This window comes from Mesoplodon mirus, assembly GCF_964341445.2.
Source record: "Mesoplodon mirus genome assembly, chromosome: 10".
NCBI lineage: Eukaryota > Metazoa > Chordata > Mammalia > Artiodactyla > Ziphiidae > Mesoplodon > Mesoplodon mirus.
In genome coordinates, this window is record NC_138986.1 from 87,450,723 (window position 1) to 87,471,486 (window position 20,764).

Here is a 20,764-nt window from a genome sequence, read left to right on the forward strand (position 1 = left end):
ACTGGAGCGTGAGTGTCACACAGAGACTGGAATAGGACACGATGTGGCAGACTAAGGCAGGGGTCAGAGCACTAGGTCTTGTGAGCCATGATCAGTGATGTGTGTTCCATTCTAGGAGCCGCGGGGCCCTGTAGAAAGGTGATAAGTAAGGGAGGGACCTGGTCTGATTTTCACTTAAAAAGCTCATTCTAACCGCTGTGTGCAGGCTATACTTCAAGGGAGGGAAAAGAGGGAGAGCGATCAGGATGTGTAACAAGAGTCTGGGGCGAGACGTGGCAGCTTGGGATGGGGAGTGAAGGTGGAGCTGGAGAGAAGTGGACAGAGTCAGGATCCATTTGGTGGTAGAAACAGTAAGACTTGCCAATGAGTTGGATGGGATTGGAGTTCATAAAGGAAAGGCAAGAATCAGGTATGACTTTTAGGTATTTCGCTAGAGCACCTGGGTGAATGGTCATGTCTTTTACTGAGATGTGGAATCCTTGTAAAGGGATGTGTTTGGTAGGAAGCAAAAAATTCAATTTCAGTTATTTATATAGACATGGCTTTAACATCCAAGTAGAGAGGACAAGTAGGAATTTAGGTGTGTGAGTCCACAGTACAGGTAAGGGGAATAGTCAAGGTTTATCTTGGTTGCCTCTCCCCTTTTCACCTCCTTCTTTTTGGAACCCTCCTCCCAAACTTCCAGTGCCTTCACGGGACACGTTTGCTGCCCAGGGCTCACAACAGTGGTATCTCATCTTGGTCTGCCTGACTTAGGGGTGCTTCCTGCTCTGGACTTATTCCTCCTTCCCTGTGCCTTCCCCATTTAAACTTCCATGCTTTACAGCAATCCACATAGATTCCCTGTTCTTTGCTTTCTAAGGAGAGAATTAATTATTAGACAAGTTGTTAAGTAATGCGTAACTGGTTTCTAGGGACTATTTTAATGGTAACATAGCCTGTGGTTATAAAATGCATTTTCCAGAGAGGAAGAAAGCTCTCTCATAGTAGAGTATTAAGTGTTTTGGCTTGTCAGTGAAAGTACTTCATAGTTAGGGAGAACGTGAGTATCTCTGAGTCCATACCACATATACAAAAGACAGTAGATGCAGAGTTCCATTGAATATTTAATAACAAGTATACACACACAGAGTGATTAAATACTTCATCTTAGGCCAAGATCTTTCCTGTGATATAGATGCCTTATAGACATCATCATTTTATTTGTATTTTCTATTGCTTTTATTTATTTATTTATTTTTGGCTGTACCACGTGGCATGTAGGATCTTAGTTCCTTGACCAGGGATTGAACCCATGCCCCCTGCAGTGGAAGTGTGGATTCTTAACCACTGGACCACCAGGGAAATCCTTGTATTTTCTAATGATTTTCAAATAAATTCTGACCAGGAAAGTATTTTTTATTAGTCAAGTGGGAAAAAAGATCTAGAGAATGTAGTTATTATGCTATTTAGACAAATACAATCCATTCTTAGATTCCTATACAGTAAATCCCTTATGGTTAATAAGATGTTAATTTTTATCTGACTCCACAAATATAGTTACTAGTACTTTGTAATTAAATATTCTGTTTGAAGCATGTGGAGAAAGTATTGGAAAAAGTGTATTTTCATTTGAAGTTTCTCACCTTCTCTTAATAGCTCAGTGACTTATTATGAAGGCTATAGGCTGGGACTTATAGATTTTATGACTTATTTTTAACCTCCCATAGTAGCAAAAATAATGTTTTTGTGTTAATTCTCCCTCATCTCTGTCTTTTAAGAATATAAGGTTAATTTATAGGTTGTTTTAAAGTTTAGGATTATTTTTTCCTAAACTGAAAATAGTAGTGCTTTCAAAAAAAAATCACTCCTACAATTTATGTTGATTGCATAAAAACCTCTTGATTTTAATACCGAGAGGGAAGCACTGTAATGTAAAGATCTTTATGAAATTTTGTATTGAGGTCAAAGTCTCAGATCTGGTCATTCTTCCATAGCTGGTCATTATAAGGAGCCCCACTTTTGACCCTCCACCACTTCCTCTATAGTTTTATAGCATTTCCTTCTACTTTACAATTGAACTGAGGGCTGCTATACATAGAGAATATCAGAGAGCTGTTGAAAACTAAATTTTAGATTTTCCTTAACATTGAAATAAATTACAGGTTCAAAAGAGTCTAAAATATGTGAATTACAAGGCTTCAGAGACACTCCAGATTGTATCTAGAACTTTCAGTGGGCTAGTGTAAGGAGGACTCCAGAGGCAGTAAGTTTCCTGGGCTCCTGTGGGTAATTTGGAATAACTTTATTTTGGCTCTCTATGACTTTTACTTAGTCATATTTTGTAAAAATTGTTTTTAGATTGAACATTTTGTTAATTTGGCATACCTCTGCTCTCACCTTCCATGAATATTTAGGTGACTTTCATTAATGTGAAGAAAAGTAGACAATGGGAAGTAAAGGATTAACTATACTTATATTTCACTAAACTTTGAGCTCTTCAAATGTAGGTTAATATTAATTTCTGTGGATGAACTTCTCATTTACAGTCTTGAACTAGGTACAATGTGCATAAAATGGAGGGAAGGTAGGAAATATCCCATTGAGAATTTCTAGCCTAATATACCTATGAATGACTTAGGCAAGTAAATCTCAACAGTATTTTTCTTAATGGGAGTATCACTGAATAAGCAAAGGATAGAATTTCTTACAGGAAATTACACTCCATTCAAAAATATTTGAGCATGGATATCTTAGACACTGCAAGCTGTCATTTTATCTCTCTGGTAACAGACCAGTAATCCAATATGGTGTCTTTTATAATAGAAACTTTGGCAAGATGCAGAGAAATTATTCTGTGTCACGTTAAGTGTTTGTGCTTGTGTGATATAAACAAAAAACATAGTCTGTAAGAGTAGATATATTTTTGTATTATTTTTAAAATACAAAATTTTTTCTTCAAAAATTATAGTCTAGGCAAGCAAAATCATTTTTGGCCTTGAAAGCAGAATATCAATTTCTGAAAGGGAAATATAGTAATTATAAGGATTTTCATCCATTATAAACTTAGACTAAGAAAAAATAATTTTTCTTTAAACATAACTAAATTTATTTCAATGTATTATTTTAAGACTATGTTTATTATAAACGTTATTAATATTAATAACATTATTTTGTTTTATTATTTTTGTCACAGAAGAAACCTTTCATGGAATATCAAATATTTTCAATATTTGAGTTACATTTTTAATTTTTAAAAATAATTATATTTAGTTTTATTTACAAAGTATTAAAGAATCATATCAAAATGTTTCATTTGCTGGATCTCTCATTCCACTCATTTAACAAATAGTTATAGACTGCCCTGTTGGCACTGTACTTAGGCTTTGTGGGTGGTATAAAGATAGATTAAATGTTGTCTTTGCCTTCAAAGAGCTTGCAATCTCATGATGAAATGTGACAGGTACCTATATGACCATAATCCTAAGTAGAAAGTGAGGAAAAAAGGTGTTTTCATTATTTTTTGCTTTGTAACAAACCACTGCAAAACTTAGTGGCTTAAAACAACAATTTATTATTTCTCATGATTTTCTGAGTTAGAAAAAGGCACAGGATTTATCCACATGGTTCTGCTTCATGAGATGCTCACTCAGGTCACTGAGTTGCATTAAGCTTGCAGTTAGACTGAACTGGAAGATCCAAGAAGATATTACTTATGATGTCAGAAGGAATGGCAAAGTAAGAAGCCCAGAAAATGTACCCATCCATAAAAACAGTAAGAACACAGGATAAATGGTCAAAATCAATATTTCAGAACTCTGGAGATTAACCAAGGGCTTGCAACAATTAATGGGTGTCTATTCAAGAAAAAGACTGACTCTTGGTGAGAATAGCTAGCTTTGTGGCATTTTAAACTTGTCCTATTCACATCCCTCTCTCTCCCACAATGGTTGACTTGAAAACCAACAGCTCTATAATCACAAGTGCAAACTAGCAGCCTAGCAGCCATTGAAGGGAGGAGAATGGGTTTAGAGGTCAATAAAAACCCTATTTCTAGAAAGTTGTCATTATTTTACCTGACTGGTAGTTCCTTGGAAACCCCAACTCACAGGGCTTGTCTTTATTTGACCGGACTCAGCTCACTCAATAAGTACAGCCTTTTCTCCCTGACATTTGTTGAAAATAATCAATAGTAATTGTTTAACATTGCAGCTACCCAAGACAGCAATTACAATTGGGACAAATGAGAAGATGACCAAAAACACTTAAAAGGAAAAGTTGGGAGAGGAGATGTCCATAGAAAACATTAGAAACCTCCAGCATATTTGTGCGATCTACACCTATGTGTAGGCACAGGGATTTGTGGAAACCCAGGAAACCTCCAAAAAGGCCCTATGCTCATTGCCCTGGCCAACTTTGAAACTCTGCACAAGCAAAAAGAGAAGGCTAAGGAGAGTTGTAAACTGCCTGCCTGAGCATTGAAGCCATTCTCCAACATGCACATAGTGTCTCAGCAGAGGTTTGGATGCTTATAGGCCAAAGGCACTTAACTGTTCAATCATTAGCTGACCACTATACTAACTGAGCAGAGACTCCAGTGGTCACACATGACAAAGAAAGCACACTTTACAAAATTAGTTCAGGAAAGTGACTAAGAAAACAAACAACGGCAGCAACAATTGTGATAAAAATAACAAACAGCAACAACAGCAAACCACTGATGGATGGAGAATAATCTGACTCCCAGAGTTGCCACATTATATTATCTAAAATTTCTACTTTTCAATCAAAAAATTACAAGATATGCAAAGAAACAAAGTGTGGCCCACACACAGAGAAAAGAGCAGTAAATAGAAATTGTGACTGAGGAAATCTAGTTATTGGACTTACTAGGTCAAGACTTTAAATCAGCTATAAATTTAAATTATGTTCAAATAACAAAAGGAAGCTGTCTAATGAACTAAAGGAAATTATAAAAATGGAGTCTCACCTAAAGGAGCAAAGGATATACGATGGAGAAGGATAATCCCTTCAATAATTAGTGTTGAGAAAACTGGTCAGCCATGTGCCAAAGAGTGAAATGACCACTACCTCACTACATACACAAAAATCAACTGAAAGTGGATTACAGACTTGAATATGAGACCTGAAACCATAAAATTTCTGGAAGAAAACACAGGCAGTATGTTCTTTGCCATCAGTCTTAGCAATAACTTTATGGTTGTGTTTCTTCAGGAAAGAAGAACAAAAATAAAAATAAACAAATGGCCATCTGTATATCTTCTTTGAAGAAATGTCTGTTTAGGTCTTCTGCCCATTTTTGGATGGGGTTGTTTGTTTTTTTGATATTGAGCTGCATGAGCTGCTCGTATATTTTGGAGATTAATCCTTTGTCACTTGCTTCATTTGCAAATATTTTCTCCAATTCTGAGGGGTGTCTTTTCGTCTTGTTTATGGTTTCCTTTGCTGTGCAAAAGCTTTTAAGTTTCATTAGGTCCCATTTGTTTATTTTTGTTTTTCTTTCCATTTCTCTAGGAGGTGGGTCAAAAAGGATCTTGCTGTGATTTATGTCATAGAGTGTTCTGCCTATGTTTTCCTCTAAGGGTTTTATAGTGCCTGGCCTTACATTTAGGTCTTTAATCCATTTTGAGTTTATTTTTGTGTATGGTGTTAAGGAATGTTCTAATTTCATTCTTTTACATGTAGCTGTCCAGTTTGATTGCCAACAAACACATGAAAGGATGCTCAACATCACTAATCATTAGAGAAATGCAATCAAAACTACAACGAGGTATCACCTCACACTGGTCAGAATGAACATCATCAAAAAATCTAACAAACAATAAATGCTGGAGAGGGTGTGGAGAAAAGGGAACCCTCTTGCACTGTTGATGGGAATGTAAATTGATAGAGCCACTATGGAGAACGGTATGGGGGTTCCTTAAGAAACTAAAAGTAGAACTACCATACGACCCAGCAATCCCACTACTGGGCATATACCGTGAGAAAACCATAATTCAAAAAGAGTCATGTACCACAATGTTCATTGCAGCTCTATTTACAATAGCCAGGACATGGAAGCAACCTAAGTGTCCATCGACAGATGAATGGATAAAGAAGATGTGGCACATATATACAATGGAATATTACTCAGCCATAAAAGAAACGAAATTGAGTTATTTGTAGTGAGGTGGATGGACCTATAGACTGTCATACAGAGTGAAGTAAGTCAGAAAGAGAAAACAAATATCATATGTTAACACATATATATATGGAATTCAAAAAAAAAAGAAAATGGTCAGAAGAACATAGGGGCAAGATGGGAATAAAGACACAGACCTACTAGAGAATGGACTTGAGGATATGGGGAGGGGGAAGGGTAAGCTGTGACAAAATGAGAGAGTGGCATGGACATATATACACTACCAAACATAAAATAGATAGCTAGTGGGAAGCAACTGCATAGCACAGGGAGATCAGCTAGGTGGTTTGTGACCACCTAGAGGGCTGGGATAGGGAGGGTGGGAGGGAGGGAGATGCAAGAGGGAAAAGATATGGGAACATATGTATATGTATAACTGATTCACTTTGTTATAAAGCAGAAACCAACACACCATTGTAAAGCAATTATACTCCAATAAAGATGCTAAAAAAAAAGAAAATGTATTTGAAGAAATTATGGCTGAAAACTTCCCAAAGCTAAAAAGGGAAACAGATATTCAGATACAGAAAACAAAGAGGATCCCAAACAAGATAAATCCAAACAGACTTTCACCAAGACATATTATAATAAAAATGGCAAAAGTTAAAGAGAAGATTCTAAAGGCAGCAAGAGAAAAACAAAGAGTTAATTACAGGGGAACCCCTCATAAGGCTATCAGGTGATTTCTCTACAAAAATGATGCAGGCCAGAAGGGAGTGGCAAGATATATTCAAAGTCCTGAAAGGGAAAAATCTGCAACCTAGGATACTACCCAGCAAGATTATCATTTAGAATAGAAGGAGAGATAAAGAATTTCTCAGAAAAGCAAAAACTAAAAGAATACAGCAATACTAAACCTATCCTAAAGGAAATATTGAAAGGTCTTCTCTAAATAGAAAAGAAGTAAGAATCTATAGGAAAGAGAAAAAAATCACAATTGGAAACTAAATCACTTAAATAAGCCAGTATACAGATTAAAAAAAAAAGAAAAACAAAAATTTATGGAAAAATGATGATAACTACAGTGAACAGCAAAAAGGTGAACATGTAGATGCAAAAGAGGATATCAAAATCATAAAAAGTGGGGGAGGAGAGTAAAAAAATGTAGATTTTTTTCCTAGAATATGTTTGAGCCTATACGACTACCACTCTAAAGCAAGTAGATATAGGAAGGGGTTGACATATGTGAAAAACAGGGCAACTGCAAATCAAAAACATACAATAGAGTCACAAAAAACAAAAATAAGAGAACATAAGCATAATACAAAAGAAAATTATCAAACCACAAAAGGAAAAACAAAAAGAAAAGGAAAAGTACAAAGAAGAAATATAAAATCAATGGCAAAACAAGGTTTAAAATGGAAATAAATGCATATCTATCAATAATTACCTTAAATGTCAATGGACTAAATGCTCCAATCAAAAGACACAGAGTGGCAGATTGGATAAAAAAAACAAGAGCCTACACATGCTGCCTACAAGAGACCCACTTTAGGGCAAAGGACACATATAGGTTAAAAGTGAGGGGATGGAAAAAGATATTTCACGCAAGTGGAAATGACGAGAAATGGCGGTTGCAATACTCATAGCAGGCAAAACAGACTTTAAAACAAAGGCTATACAGAAAGATAAAGAAGAACATTGTATACTGCTAAAAGGATCAATATAAGGAGAGGATATTACACTTGTCAACATATATGCACCCAACATAGGAGCACCCAGATACATAAAACAAATACTAAGACATAAAGGGAGAAATTGACAGGAACACAATAACAGTAGAAGACTTTAACACCACTCTCACATTAATGGACAGATCTTCAAGACAGAAAATCAATAAGGCAACAAAGATCCTAAATGATACAATAGAATATTTAGACTTAATTGATATCTTCAGGACATTACATCCAAAAAAAAGCAGAATACACATTCTTTTCAAGTACACATGAAACATTCTCTAGGATTGACCATATACTAGGGCACAAAACAAGCCTGAACAAATTTAAGAGTATAGAAATTATTTCAAGCATCTTTTCTGACCACAATGGCATGACAAGAAATCAACCACAGAAAGAGAAACAAGAAAAAAACAATTACATGGAGACTAAACAACATGCTATTAAAAAACCAATGGGTCAGTGATGAAATCAAAGAAGAAATTAAAATACACCTTAAGGCAAATGACAATGAAAACACAACCATACAAATTCTATGGCATGCAGCAAAAGCAGTTCTTAGAGGGAATTTCATAGTGATATAGGCCTTCTTTAAGAAACAAGAAAAATCTCAAATAAATAACCTAAACTACCACTTAAAAAAATCAGAAAAATAAAAACAAACAAAACCTAAAGTCTGCAGAAGGAAGGAGGTAATAAAGATCAGAAAGGAAATAAATAAAGTAGAGATTTAAAAATTAGGAAAAGTCAATAAAACCAAGAGCTTGTTCTTTGAAAGCGTAAGTAAAATTGACAGATCTCTGGCCAGGCTCACCAAGAAAAAAGAGACAAGACCCAAATAAACAAAGTAAGAAATGAAAGAGGAGAAATCACAACTGATAGCGCGGAAATACAAAAATCCGTAAGGGAATACTATGACCAATGCTATGCCAACAAATTTGACAACATAGAAGAAATGGAAAACTTTCTAGAAACATACAGCCCACCAAAACTGAATCAAGAAGAAATAGATAACTTGAACAGACAGATCACTAAAAATGAAATAGTATCTGTAATTTAAAAAAACTCCCTACAAACAGAAGTCCAGCACCTGATGGCTTCACTGGGGAATTCTACCAAACATACAAAGGAGAACTTATACTGATCCTTCTCAAACTCTTCCGAAAGACTGAAGAGGAAGGAACACTCCCAAAGACATTCTATGAAGTCACCATCACCCTGATACCAAAACCAGACAAAAACACTACCAAAGAAGAAAATTACAGGCCAATATCTTTGATGATTATAGACTGAAAAATTCTCAACAAAATATTAGCAAACTGAATCCAACAACACATAAAAAAGTTCATACACCGTGACCAAGTTGGATTCACCCAAGGGTCACAAGGATGGTTCAACATACGCAAATCAGTCAACACATCAGTCAACACAACACAGTCAACCACATCAACAAATGAGAGGATGAAAACCACAAGATCATCTCAATAGATGCAGAAAAAGCATTTGATAAAATTCAACATCCATTCATGATAAAAATCGCTATGAAAGTGAGTATAGAGGTAACATCTCAGCATAATAAAAGCTATTTACAATAAACCCACAGCCAATATAATACTCAATGGTGAAAAGCTGAAAGCCTTCCTGATAAAATCTGGAACAAGACAAGGATGCCCACTATCACTACTTCTCTTCAGCATAGTATTGGAAGTCCTAGCCACAGCAATCAGACAAGAAAAAGAAATAAAAGGTATTCAAATTGGTAGGGAAGAGGTAAAATTGTCACTATATGCAGATGATATAATAATATATATAGAAAACCCTAAAGACTCCACACAAAAACTATTAGAACTGATAAATGAATTCAGCAAGTTAGCAAGATACAAGATTAACATACAGAATTTGGTTGCATTTCTTTACACTAACAATGAAATATAAGAAAGGGAAAGTAAAAAAGCATTACCTTTTAAAATCACACCCTCCAAAATAAAATACTTAGAAATAAACCTCATCAAGGAGGTGAAAGACTTATATGCTGAGAACTACAAAACATTAATAAAGGAAATTACAGATGACTCAAAGAAATGGAAAGATATCCCATGCTCTTGGATTGGAAGAATTAATATTGTTAAAATGGCCATACTATCCAAAGCAATCTACAGATTTAGTGTGATCCCTATTAAATTACCCATGACATGTTTCACAGAAATAGAAAAAGTATCCTAAAATTTATATGGAACCATAAAAGATCCAGAATTACCAAAGCAATCCTGAAGGAAAAGAACAAAGCAGGAGGCATAACCTTCCCAGACTTCAGACAATACTACAAGGCTACAGTAATCAAAACAGCATGGTACAGGCACAAAAACAGACATATGGATCAACGGGACCGAATAGACAGTCCAGAAATAAACCCACACACCTACCATCAATTAATCTTCAACAAAGGAGGCACAAATATACAATGAAGAAAAGAAAGTCTCTTTAGCAAGTGGTGTTGGGAAAGCTGGAGAGCCACATGTAAGTCAATGAAGTTAGGACACACCCTCACACTATACACAAAAATAAACTCAAAATGGCTTAAAGGCCTAAATATAAGACAAGACACCATAAAACCCCTAGAAAAGAACATAGGCAAAACATTCTCTGACATAAATCATACCAATGTTTTCTTAGGTCAGTCTCCCAAGGCAATGGAAATAAAAGCAGAAATAAACAAATGGGACCTAATCAAACTTATAACTTTTTGCACAGCAAAGGAAACCATAAACAAAATGCAAAGACAACCTATAGACTGGGAGAAATTATTTGCAAATGATGCAACTGTCAAGGGCTTAATTTATAAAATATACAAACAGCTCATACAACTCAATAACAAAAAAGCAAACAACCCAATCAAAAAATGGGCAGAAGACCTAAACAGAGATTTATCCAAAGAAGATATACAGATGGCCAATAGGCACATGAAAAGATGCTCAACATAGCTAATAATTAGAGAACTGCAAATCAAAACTACAATGAGGTACCACCCCACACCAGGCAGAATGGCCATCATTAAAAGTCTACAAGTAACAAATGCTGGAGAGGGGGTGGAGAAAAGGGAACCCTCTTACACTATTGGTGGGATTATAAATTGATGCATCCACTATGGAAAACAGTATGGAGGTTCCCCAAAAAACTAAAAATAGAGTTGCAATATAATCCAACAATCCCACCCAGACAAAACTATAATTCAAAAGGATACATGCATCCCTATGTTCATAGCAGTACTATTTACAATAGCCAAGACATAGAAACAACCTAAATGTTCATCAACAGATGAATGGATAAAGAAGATGTGGTATATATATGTACAATGGAATATTACTGAGCCATCAAACAGAATGAAATAATGCCGTTTACAGCAACATGGATGGACCTAGAGATTATCACACTAATTGAAGTCAGAAAGAGAAAGACAAATACCATATGATATCACTTATATATGGAATCTAAAATATGACACAAATCAATATATCTATGAAATATAAATAGACTCACAGATATAGAGAACAGATTTGTGGTTGCCAAGGGGAATGGGTGGTAGGGGAGGGAAGGATTGGGAGACTGGGACTAGCAGATGCAAACTATTATATATAGGATGGATAAACAACAAGGTCCTATTGTATAGCACAGGGAACTACATTCAATATCCTGTGACAAATAATGGAAAAGACTATGAAAAAGAATATATACATACACACACACACACACACACACATATATGTATAACTGAATAACTTTGCTGTACAGAAGAAATTAACACATTGTAAATCAAGTATATTTCAATAAAATTAAAAAAATAAAGTTGGCAATGGAAAAAATGTTACAAGGCTAAGCACAACATGGGGAATATAACCAATACTTTATAATAACTATAAAATAAGTATAACCTTTAAAAATTGTGAATCACTATATTGTACACCTGTAACATATAATATTGTACATCAACTATACTTCAATTAAAAAAATTTAAAAAGAGTGTCAATACATCAAGACAATAGAGCAATCACAAATATGTACCCCAAAACAAAGCCCCCAAATTCATGAAGCAAAAACTCACAGAATTGAAGGGAGAAGTAGACAATTCAACAGTAATAGTTGGAGACTTCAATACCCCATTTTCAAAATAGATAGAACATTAGACAGAAGATCAGTAAGGAAATAGAAGACTCGCACAAATCTACAAGCTATTTAGACCTAACAGACTATAGCACGTTCCACCTAACAACAGCAGAATACACATTCTTCTCAACTGCATGTGGAACATTCTCCAGAGTAGGCCATATGTTATGTCATAAAGCAAGTCTCAACAAATTTAAAAGGACTGAAACTTTCCTGCTGTTATAGGATTTTAAAAGCAGTCCCATTCCTAATACCAGGTTTTCTGTTCATAATCCTGAGTTCTAATTTTCCTCTCCTAACTGATTTTAAGAACTGATTAGGACAGGAATCTTCCTTTTTCCATCTTTGTAAGCCTCTCTGGGTATTCAGCAAACATTTGTGTAGATCCAGCTTTGCTAACTAGCAGTTACTGATTTGTTTGCTTTAGCACAATGTTGGTCTGGACAGTGTTTATGAAAAATCTGAAATAGTTGCCAAAATTAAAACTCTAAACTTTTCAGATAAAAATCTGGGTATTTGGCTTGTCTTGAAAAATGGGATGAACTGGCAACCCTGGACCCACTTCCCCGTATGGTAAGAGTTGGCTGGAGCTAATTAGCAGCTGCCCCTGTAGATGGGCTGGGCTCTGCATTTCCCGTAGTCTACGTGTGTGTCCTCTACATGAGAATGGGTAACAGTGCTGTTATTAACTCACTTGCTCTATTTGTTTTTACTAAAGAATTCTTAAGAGGAAAGTGAAAATTTCTTACATGCACATTTCTATCCAAGACAGAAAAACTAAAGCTGGACTTAGAGGGGGCCATATGTTACTTTTCTTTTGGTTTACAGACTCCTTACATCCGAATTCAGCTCATTAATTGATTCCTTTAATAATATTTATTGAGTGCCTACCTTGTGCAGGCACTGCTGTAGATGCTGGTGAATAGGATAGACAAAGAACCTTAGGAAGCTTACATTCCAGTTTCCTGGCTGGGCCCTAGAGCCATGTGGTTGTGACTCTTGGTTTATATCAATGAAGACAGGATGTCTTCAGTGTTAAAACCTTCAGAAGGACCAAGGGGAGTGGGGATTTAGAAGAGGCCAGGGGATTAGGTGATTGGGTATACTTTTATTTTATTTTATTTTACTTTACAGTTTATATGATTTCATTTCATTTTACTTTATTTTATTTTGACTGCTCTTATCAGTTTTACCCACAGGACCTTAATAACAGATGAGCACAGAGACATCTGTCATTGTGCTGATCAGAAGCCAATAAAAACAGCCATTTCCAAAGTCACCCTTCTGGGTTCTTAAACATGGTGCCAGGTCTCTCCTGTCCTCCTCACTCTGGGTGAGGTTTTTAAGTCTGGCGGCCATGCTGACCAGAGCTGACCCTACAGAGTACCCCCTTTTATTCTTCCCACTGTCCGGGGGTCTCTTCACCAACCTTACTGCTTACCAGTGATGTCCCTGGAGTGTCTGTTGGAATAGGAGGTGGGCAGGGAGCTGAGGCTGACCCAAGGGTTCCAGCTGCCCACTGACACCCAATAGTCACTACGTGGCAAAGGTGACCAGCACTGTTAAGTAGGCGTGAACAAGGCTACCAGGGCAGCAGTGACACACCGGAACTTCACGGAACCACCAGCAAATCACAGGGTACACGGGACTGAATACCCCTAATGGCTTTCCACATTGGAAAGAATTCTGCATCGGAAGTCACAGGACCTGGCCCGCAGCCCCTCACTCGCCATTAGCCATCTGGGTGATGGTGTCCCTGGGTGAGCAGTGAAGGGCCGGATGCAGAGGCCTCTGGATTCCAGCAGCACTGGTTCTGGGGAGATACTCCCCCTGGGATGGCATGGAGGCGGGAGGGGCCGTGCGGGAGCACAGGTTGGGGAGGACGAGCTCGGGGACAGTGGCTCAGGACACAGTCCTCTGGGGCTGGACTCTGGGGTCAGTGGCCCGGGACACAGTCCTCTGGGGCTGGACACCGGGGACAGTGGCCCGGGACACAATCCTCTGGGGCTGGACACCGGGGACAGTGTCTCGGGGCACACCCCTCAGGGGCTGGACCCTGTGTCCCACTAGCGGATGGCCTGGCCTGGCCCGGAGGTGTGGTGGGAGGAGACGGGGCTGGGTTTAGCCCCAGGAGATCCTGCAGGGCGACCGCGGGCACCGTCCCTTGGACAGGATGCTGGCCCCGCTGAGGCCTGTCCCCTGCGGGCGCGGTCTCCGCCCCCGTCAGCCCGGGCAGCCCCCCCTCCTCGTTCGGCGCAGAGCGTCTGAAAGGGCCTCCCCAAGACTCACCAGCTCGGCCTCCGGACCGGCCTCCAGCTGCCCCGTCTCCTCCGGCCTCTTCTGTGACCCGGTTACATCCTCCTGCAGAATTCAGTTCACTGTAGCCACCGTGCCGCCTGGTGGGTCACTCGAGCCCTCCGTCCAGGTGATGATGACCACGGCCTGGCCCATAGTGGTTTCCACTCACCTTCTTCAAGAGGTACCCAAGGGGCCCTTCCCGTCACCAAGTTTCGGCCTAAAATCTGCGTTGGAACCCATATGACAGTTTTCCTCTAAGTGGTCCAAAGGGGTTCTGAACTCGGGGACTTGCCTCGGTGCAGGCGCGTTCTGAGAGGCCCTAGTGTCGTGGGTTTTCTCCCTCGGGACGAGATTCAGGCGCGTGAAGGGTGGAAACCGAAAGAGAGGAAGGCCGTCTTTTTAGGGCGAAGATGAAGAGTGACCGTCGGTACAACATTCCAGATGCTCCAGGAATGATGGACCTTGCAGTGCTTGGCGGGGCGGGGGGGGGATTCCTGAAGTTTAAAAAGGGGTTATCTTTTCATTGTTTCATTATTTCCCAACATCCTAATGAAAAGCAAAAGCCAAAAAAACTGACAAGCTTCCACAGCAGGGATATTGCCTGAATTCCGAAGGACACGTTTTCTGATCTGCTCGTCATCCCCAGTACAAATCCCGCAGTTACTCATTATGGGTGGAAATCCCATTTGGAGATAAGCCCATCCGGTTCTTGTATTAACTTCTTGACTGGGTAAGCTAGGCTGTATTTGCCATCGTGGCTGTGGGCGCTGCCCGGGCTCCTCCAACATTGCCCTGTGGCATCTCGAGCTCCCCTCGGGTGGCCGATGCGGTTCCCCCTCCCGCCCGCAGCGGCGCGCTCCTTTTGGCGGGAACCGGGGCTCCAGGCCCCCTCGCCGATTGGGTGAGACCGCTCACGTGACGGCCCGCCTGGGGAAGAGGGGCGCACCGTGAGCATCCTCGTGAGAGCTCACGGGATTGCTTTTAGAATGCAGGACGGCTCCGGGCCGAGGGTTGTGACGGTGTGACGTTCAGAGTCTTCATTTAAGAAACTTGGTGGCTACCTGGAAGGGTAATATAATGCTGTAGCGAGGATGATGGGAGTTTTGTCTGTTTTACAGCAGGGGAGAGGGTGAAGATATGCATACATTTGTAACCCGAGGTAAGAGGGGCGTTGGTGAGGGAGAGATGGGAGATGGAAATGGAGTTTTATCCTCTAAAGTGCAAAAATGACTGTACAGTGGGAGATGAAGCCACAGAGACAGACGTATACATTCTTAGAAGATGGGAAGCAGTGGGGTCACAGGCAGCAGAGACGAGGAAGTTAGAACCTCGGAACTGCTGGGCGGGGTGCTGCTGGCACGTGGGCTGGGGTACCTCCCCGGGCACGGGAGAGGCTCATCCCAGGGAGTCACCAGCCAGCCTCTGTGGAGGCTGGAGAGGGGTGTGTGTGTGTGTGTGTGTGTGTGTGTGTGTGTGTGTGTGTGTGTGTGATGAAAATGAGGCCCCAGTTTGCCTCCTCTTTCTTCAGCCAGCCAGACAAGAGCTGAGAGCCAGAAAGCCTCCAGACTGGAGGTAAGCAGGTTAGTGAAGAAGGTAAAACTAGAGTTTATATATATTTAGAGGCAGACCTCCTTTTATTGTGTTTCACTTTATTGCACTTCATAGATACTGGATTTTTTACAAATTGAAGGTTTGTGGCAACCCTGGATTGTCAGGTGATGGTTAGCATATTTCTTCTTAGCAGTAAAGCGTTTTAAAAATTAAGGTATGTACGTTTTTAGATGTAATGCTGTTGCACATGGAATAGAGTACAGCATAGTGTAAACACAACTTTTATACACACTGGAAAACCAAAAAATTCGTGTGACTCACTTTATTGTGATATTCACTTTATTCCAGTGAGCTGGCCCCAAACCTGCAATATCCCTGAGGTATGCTTATGTACATATACCTACATTTATACACTATATACGTAAGTGTGTGTGTGTGTGTGCGTGCACGTGCGCGCATGTGAATTTAACCAACTAAGAACTTTAGGCCAGCATAGCTTTTTTTTTTCATATTTGTTCCTGATTTCCCTACCACTTGTGACTTTTTCTCTTAACACAAAGTGTAAAACCAAAGTTTCAGAATTCTCCATGAGTTTGGCTGTCAGTTTCAGTGGACCTTGGTGTGATATTCCCAGTGAGTAGTTACCATCTCAATGTATGATGTTTTATTTATATAAACAACTTCTGTCTATGTTAGTCCTTAAGAGAATTCTTACCTACTACTCCTCATGATTTTTTAAAAGAAAAGCAAGATTCCTGCCTTGCAGAGTTTTTACATACAATGCAGATAACTTTAAAAGTCAACTTGGAGGAATGTATCTCTCCATGTTTTCCAATGAAAGTCTAAATATGATTCATGTTCATGGTGATTTTTTTTCCCGAAGTTTCTTCATGGATCCAGTGAGACCAGTATTTGAAACAAGGTTGAGGCAGAAGCATATTTGGACTGTCTTTAGGCTTCTCTCTGCTACCTAGAAATAATTTACTTATTTTCTGTAAGAATAAAAAATAAGCTAAAATGTCTTTATTATATTTAGTTTCAGTCCTAAATTGATACGTACTAGGAAATCAGAATTAGGAGTTCATTTTGCAAGGGTTTAATATGACAAAAGTTCTTTGGAAATATACATTTAATTGCTAGCAGTGTTCTTTGAAATGCTCTGTACTTCTGTCTACCGATAAAGCCTAGGGGTACTATTTATTTCCTTTATGAATGTCTACTGTTTGTCAGACTGCAGTGAATTCTGAGTTTCTGTTGGAACATCTTGTTCAGTAAATGAATATCACCCCATAGTACTATAGTCTAGTCACTCGCTTTTACACACCTCAAGCTTTAACAACACCTTCCCGGGAAATTTTTTAAAAGGGAAAGAACAAGGATACGAATTCCATAGGTAAAAGTAGACGTGGATGCGTCCATGTATGCATTTGGTAGAATGCTGTAAACATGCATAATGAATTCTAAATTCATTGAGAAAATGTGAATAAGATGTTGTGTTGCAGAGACCTTCATACTGAGATTTTCTGTCCTTGCCTTCAGTTTTTTCACGATGGTTCTTTGTTGTTCTCCCACAGTAAGGTGTTTCCCAAAGGCCTTCCTGAGGAGTTTGCCATAGCAGCCGTGTTTCGGGTACGAAGAAGCACCAAAAAGGAACGGTGGTTTCTGTGGCAGGTTTTAAACCAGCAGAATATGCCACAGGTAAGGAACCGGAGAGATGTACTGATCTGTGTCCTCTGGTGGGATTAGGCCAGGTGAATCTTGGAACTGTGGGCATAAATTTGGGAGCAGACCTCATGCACGACTGTTCTGTCTTTTAGAGGAATCATCCACAGGGAAATGCAAGTATTCTCAGAGTTAGAAGGATCTTGCTGAGATTTGTAATGGGAGAGCCTGGTGGGTGAGGCAAGATTAGTTTGTTTTCTGTTTTTGTTTTGTTTTTCTGTTTGTTTTTTTCTACTAGATTCCTTTTTCTTTTTTTTTTTTTTGCGGTACGCAGGCCTCTCACTGTTGTGGCCTCTCCCATTGTGGAGCACAGGCTCCGGATGCACAGGCTCAGCGGCCATGGCTCACGGGCCCAGCCGCTCCACGGCATGTGGGATCTTCCCAGACCAGGGCACGAACCTGTGTCCCCTGCATTGACAGGCAGACTCTCAACCACTGCGCCACCAGGGAAGCCCTAGATTCCTAATTTTGTCTGAAGACACTCTAACTACCCTCCCTTTACAACTGCTTCATTGACACCAAGACCACTCACTGACGACTTCTTCATTTCCTATTATTTCTGATATTATACATCATTTTAAAGCTGTTCATTGTTTCCTCTGAAAATCCTTAGTGAATTAAGAGATGAGATACAAATATTGATTCCACCAATAAAAATAATTGAACACATGCTAGATGCTAGTTAGTGACAAAGATAAGAGACTGGCAAAGCGTGATTCCTTTTCTCAGGGAGCACATAGGTCTGGGGATGCCATATATGAGAACAGCCTATTGGAGCACGAGCACAAGGTGACAAGTGTGGTGGCCGAGGACAGCTTGGTGTTGGGTGGGGACGGTGCGAGCATGGAAAGGACGGCTCCCCCAGATGGGACACGAGAAGAACAGGGGTCTAGGAATACTTGTGGGAGCTGTGGCATTTGGGCAGAAAGGAGGGGACGCAGGTGCTCCAGGGAGGGGAGGTAAACATCACAATTACTCATGGGCACCATCCATCTGTGTTTATTTCTGTACCTATCCATTGAAATGTTTTTCATTTCACTGGTCTTTTAATATGTTATTATATAGTCACAGTATTAAGATGGAAATATGACTTGAACAGAAAGAGCATGTCCTCTATGAAAATGTATTTTCTTTGCACCATGCAAAGCACCAAAGGTTAAAGAAGTTGATCTCAGTTTCCATGCTAAGAGAAGTGATTATTTCTTATTGTTTTTAAATTAGTAACATTTAATTCTTGAATCACTCATACAGAATTATATATATACTTACACACACACACACACACACACACTCCTAGATGTCCTCTCAAGAAAGAAGCATATTACATTCACCAGATATCCCATATTTAAACCATTTTTGTAGCTGGTTGTTTGCTGTTCTTATATGTTAACAAATCCAACGGACACAAGTATCATCTAAAATATTTTACTGAGTGCCTCAGTTCTACTAACATGCAGCTTGAGTTTTTTTTCAATTATTTTTTTATTGGAGTATAATTGCTTTACAGTGTTGTGTTAGTTTCTGATGTACAACAAAGTGAATCAGCTATATGTATACATATATCCCTATATCCCCTTCCTCTTGAGCCTCCCTCCTACCTTCCCTATCCCACCCCTCTAGGTGGTCACAAAGCACCAAGCTGAGCTCCCTATGCTATGCACCTGCTTCCCACTAGCTATCTATTTTACACATGGTAGTGTATATATGTCAATGCTACTCTCTCAATTCATCCCACCCTCCACATCCCCCCTGTGTCCACAAGTTCGTTCTCTATGTCTGCGTCTCTTTTTCTGCCCTGCAAATAGGTTCATCTGTACCATTTTTCTAGATTCCATATATATGCGTTAATATTCGATATTTGTTTTTCTCTTTCTGACTTACTTCACTCTATATGACAGACTTTAGGTTCACCCACATCACTACAAATGACCCAATTTTGTTCCCTTTTATGGCTGAGTAATATGCCATGGTATCTATGTACCACATCTTCTTTATCCATTCCTCTGTCGATGGGCACTTAGGTTGCTTCCATGTCCTGGCTATTGTGAATAGTGCTGCAGTGAACATTGTGGTGAATGACTCTTTTTGAATTATGGTTTTCTCAGGGTATATGCCCTGTAGTGGGATTGCTGGGTCATATGGTAGCACTTTGAGTTTTGATTTGTGTACTTTAATAATTTTAAAAACTGAATTTCAAACATTTAAAGATCATTTGCATTTTTTCAGGTTTCTATAGTAGTTGATGGTGGAAAGAAGATGGTGGAATTTATGTTCCGAGCTGTGGAGGGAGATGTGTTGAACTACATTTTTAAAAATCGAGAACTCCGTCCTTTGTTTGATCGTCAGTGGCATAAACTTGGCTTCAGTATACAATCCCGGGCCATTTCGGTCTATATGGACTGTAACTTAGTTGCAAGCCGGCATATTGATGGGAAGGGCACTGTGGACTTCCACGGAAGGACTGTTATTGCGACCCGAGCTTCAGATGGCAGGCCTGTGGACGTGAGTTGTGAACTAGTAACATTTATAAATTAAAATAAAATATCTTATTAAAACCTTTTTCCTTTAATAACTGTATAAGATATTCCCTTCTCAACACTGTTTAAATTAATTTGCTATCAGATGTGTGAAGCATAGCTATGTATTTCCAACTATATATATATATATATTTTTGTGTGTGTGTGTGTGATACGTGGGCCTCTCACTGTTGTGGCCTCTCCCGTTGTGGAGCACAGGCTCCGGACGCACAGGCTCAGCGGCCATGGCTCATGGGCCTAGTTGCTCCGCGGCATGTGGGATCCTCCCGGACCGGGGCACAAACCCATGTCCCCCACATTGGCAGGCGGACTCTCAACCACTGCGCCACCAGGGAAGCCCTCCAACTATATTTTTACATATATTATTTTCTATCTATTTTCACCCATTTTTCTCTAGCCTGTGAATTTAAAAGAACTAGGTTATGCCTTGAAAAATAAGGTTATTAAAATTAAATGTTAGTAAAAATTGAAAATATTATACAAAAGTAAGCTTGGTCTAAGTTCCTATGTCTTGAATAGAAAGGACTGGAAAAAGATGAAATTTAAGTTAAATGGTTCCAAATTATCTGGTGTTTTCATTCAAGAACAATAGGCTATTTATTCATCCTCAGAATCACAAGTGTTTGTATTGCAGACTA

General features: G+C 39.2%; 1 protein-coding gene across 1 annotated transcript in view; it reads left to right on the plus strand.

Annotated features, from left to right (window-relative positions):
- COL19A1 (collagen type XIX alpha 1 chain) overlaps positions 1-20,764 on the plus strand; it is a gene marked incomplete at both ends in the record, with an annotated part of 335,692 nt that overhangs the window by 24,872 nt on the left and 290,056 nt on the right. The window contains 2 exons of the mRNA XM_082634300.1: positions 17,442-17,565; positions 19,816-20,091. Of these exons, the coding sequence (XP_082490426.1) occupies positions 17,442-17,565; positions 19,816-20,091 (400 nt within the window). The remainder of the gene's footprint in view (positions 1-17,441; positions 17,566-19,815; positions 20,092-20,764) is intronic.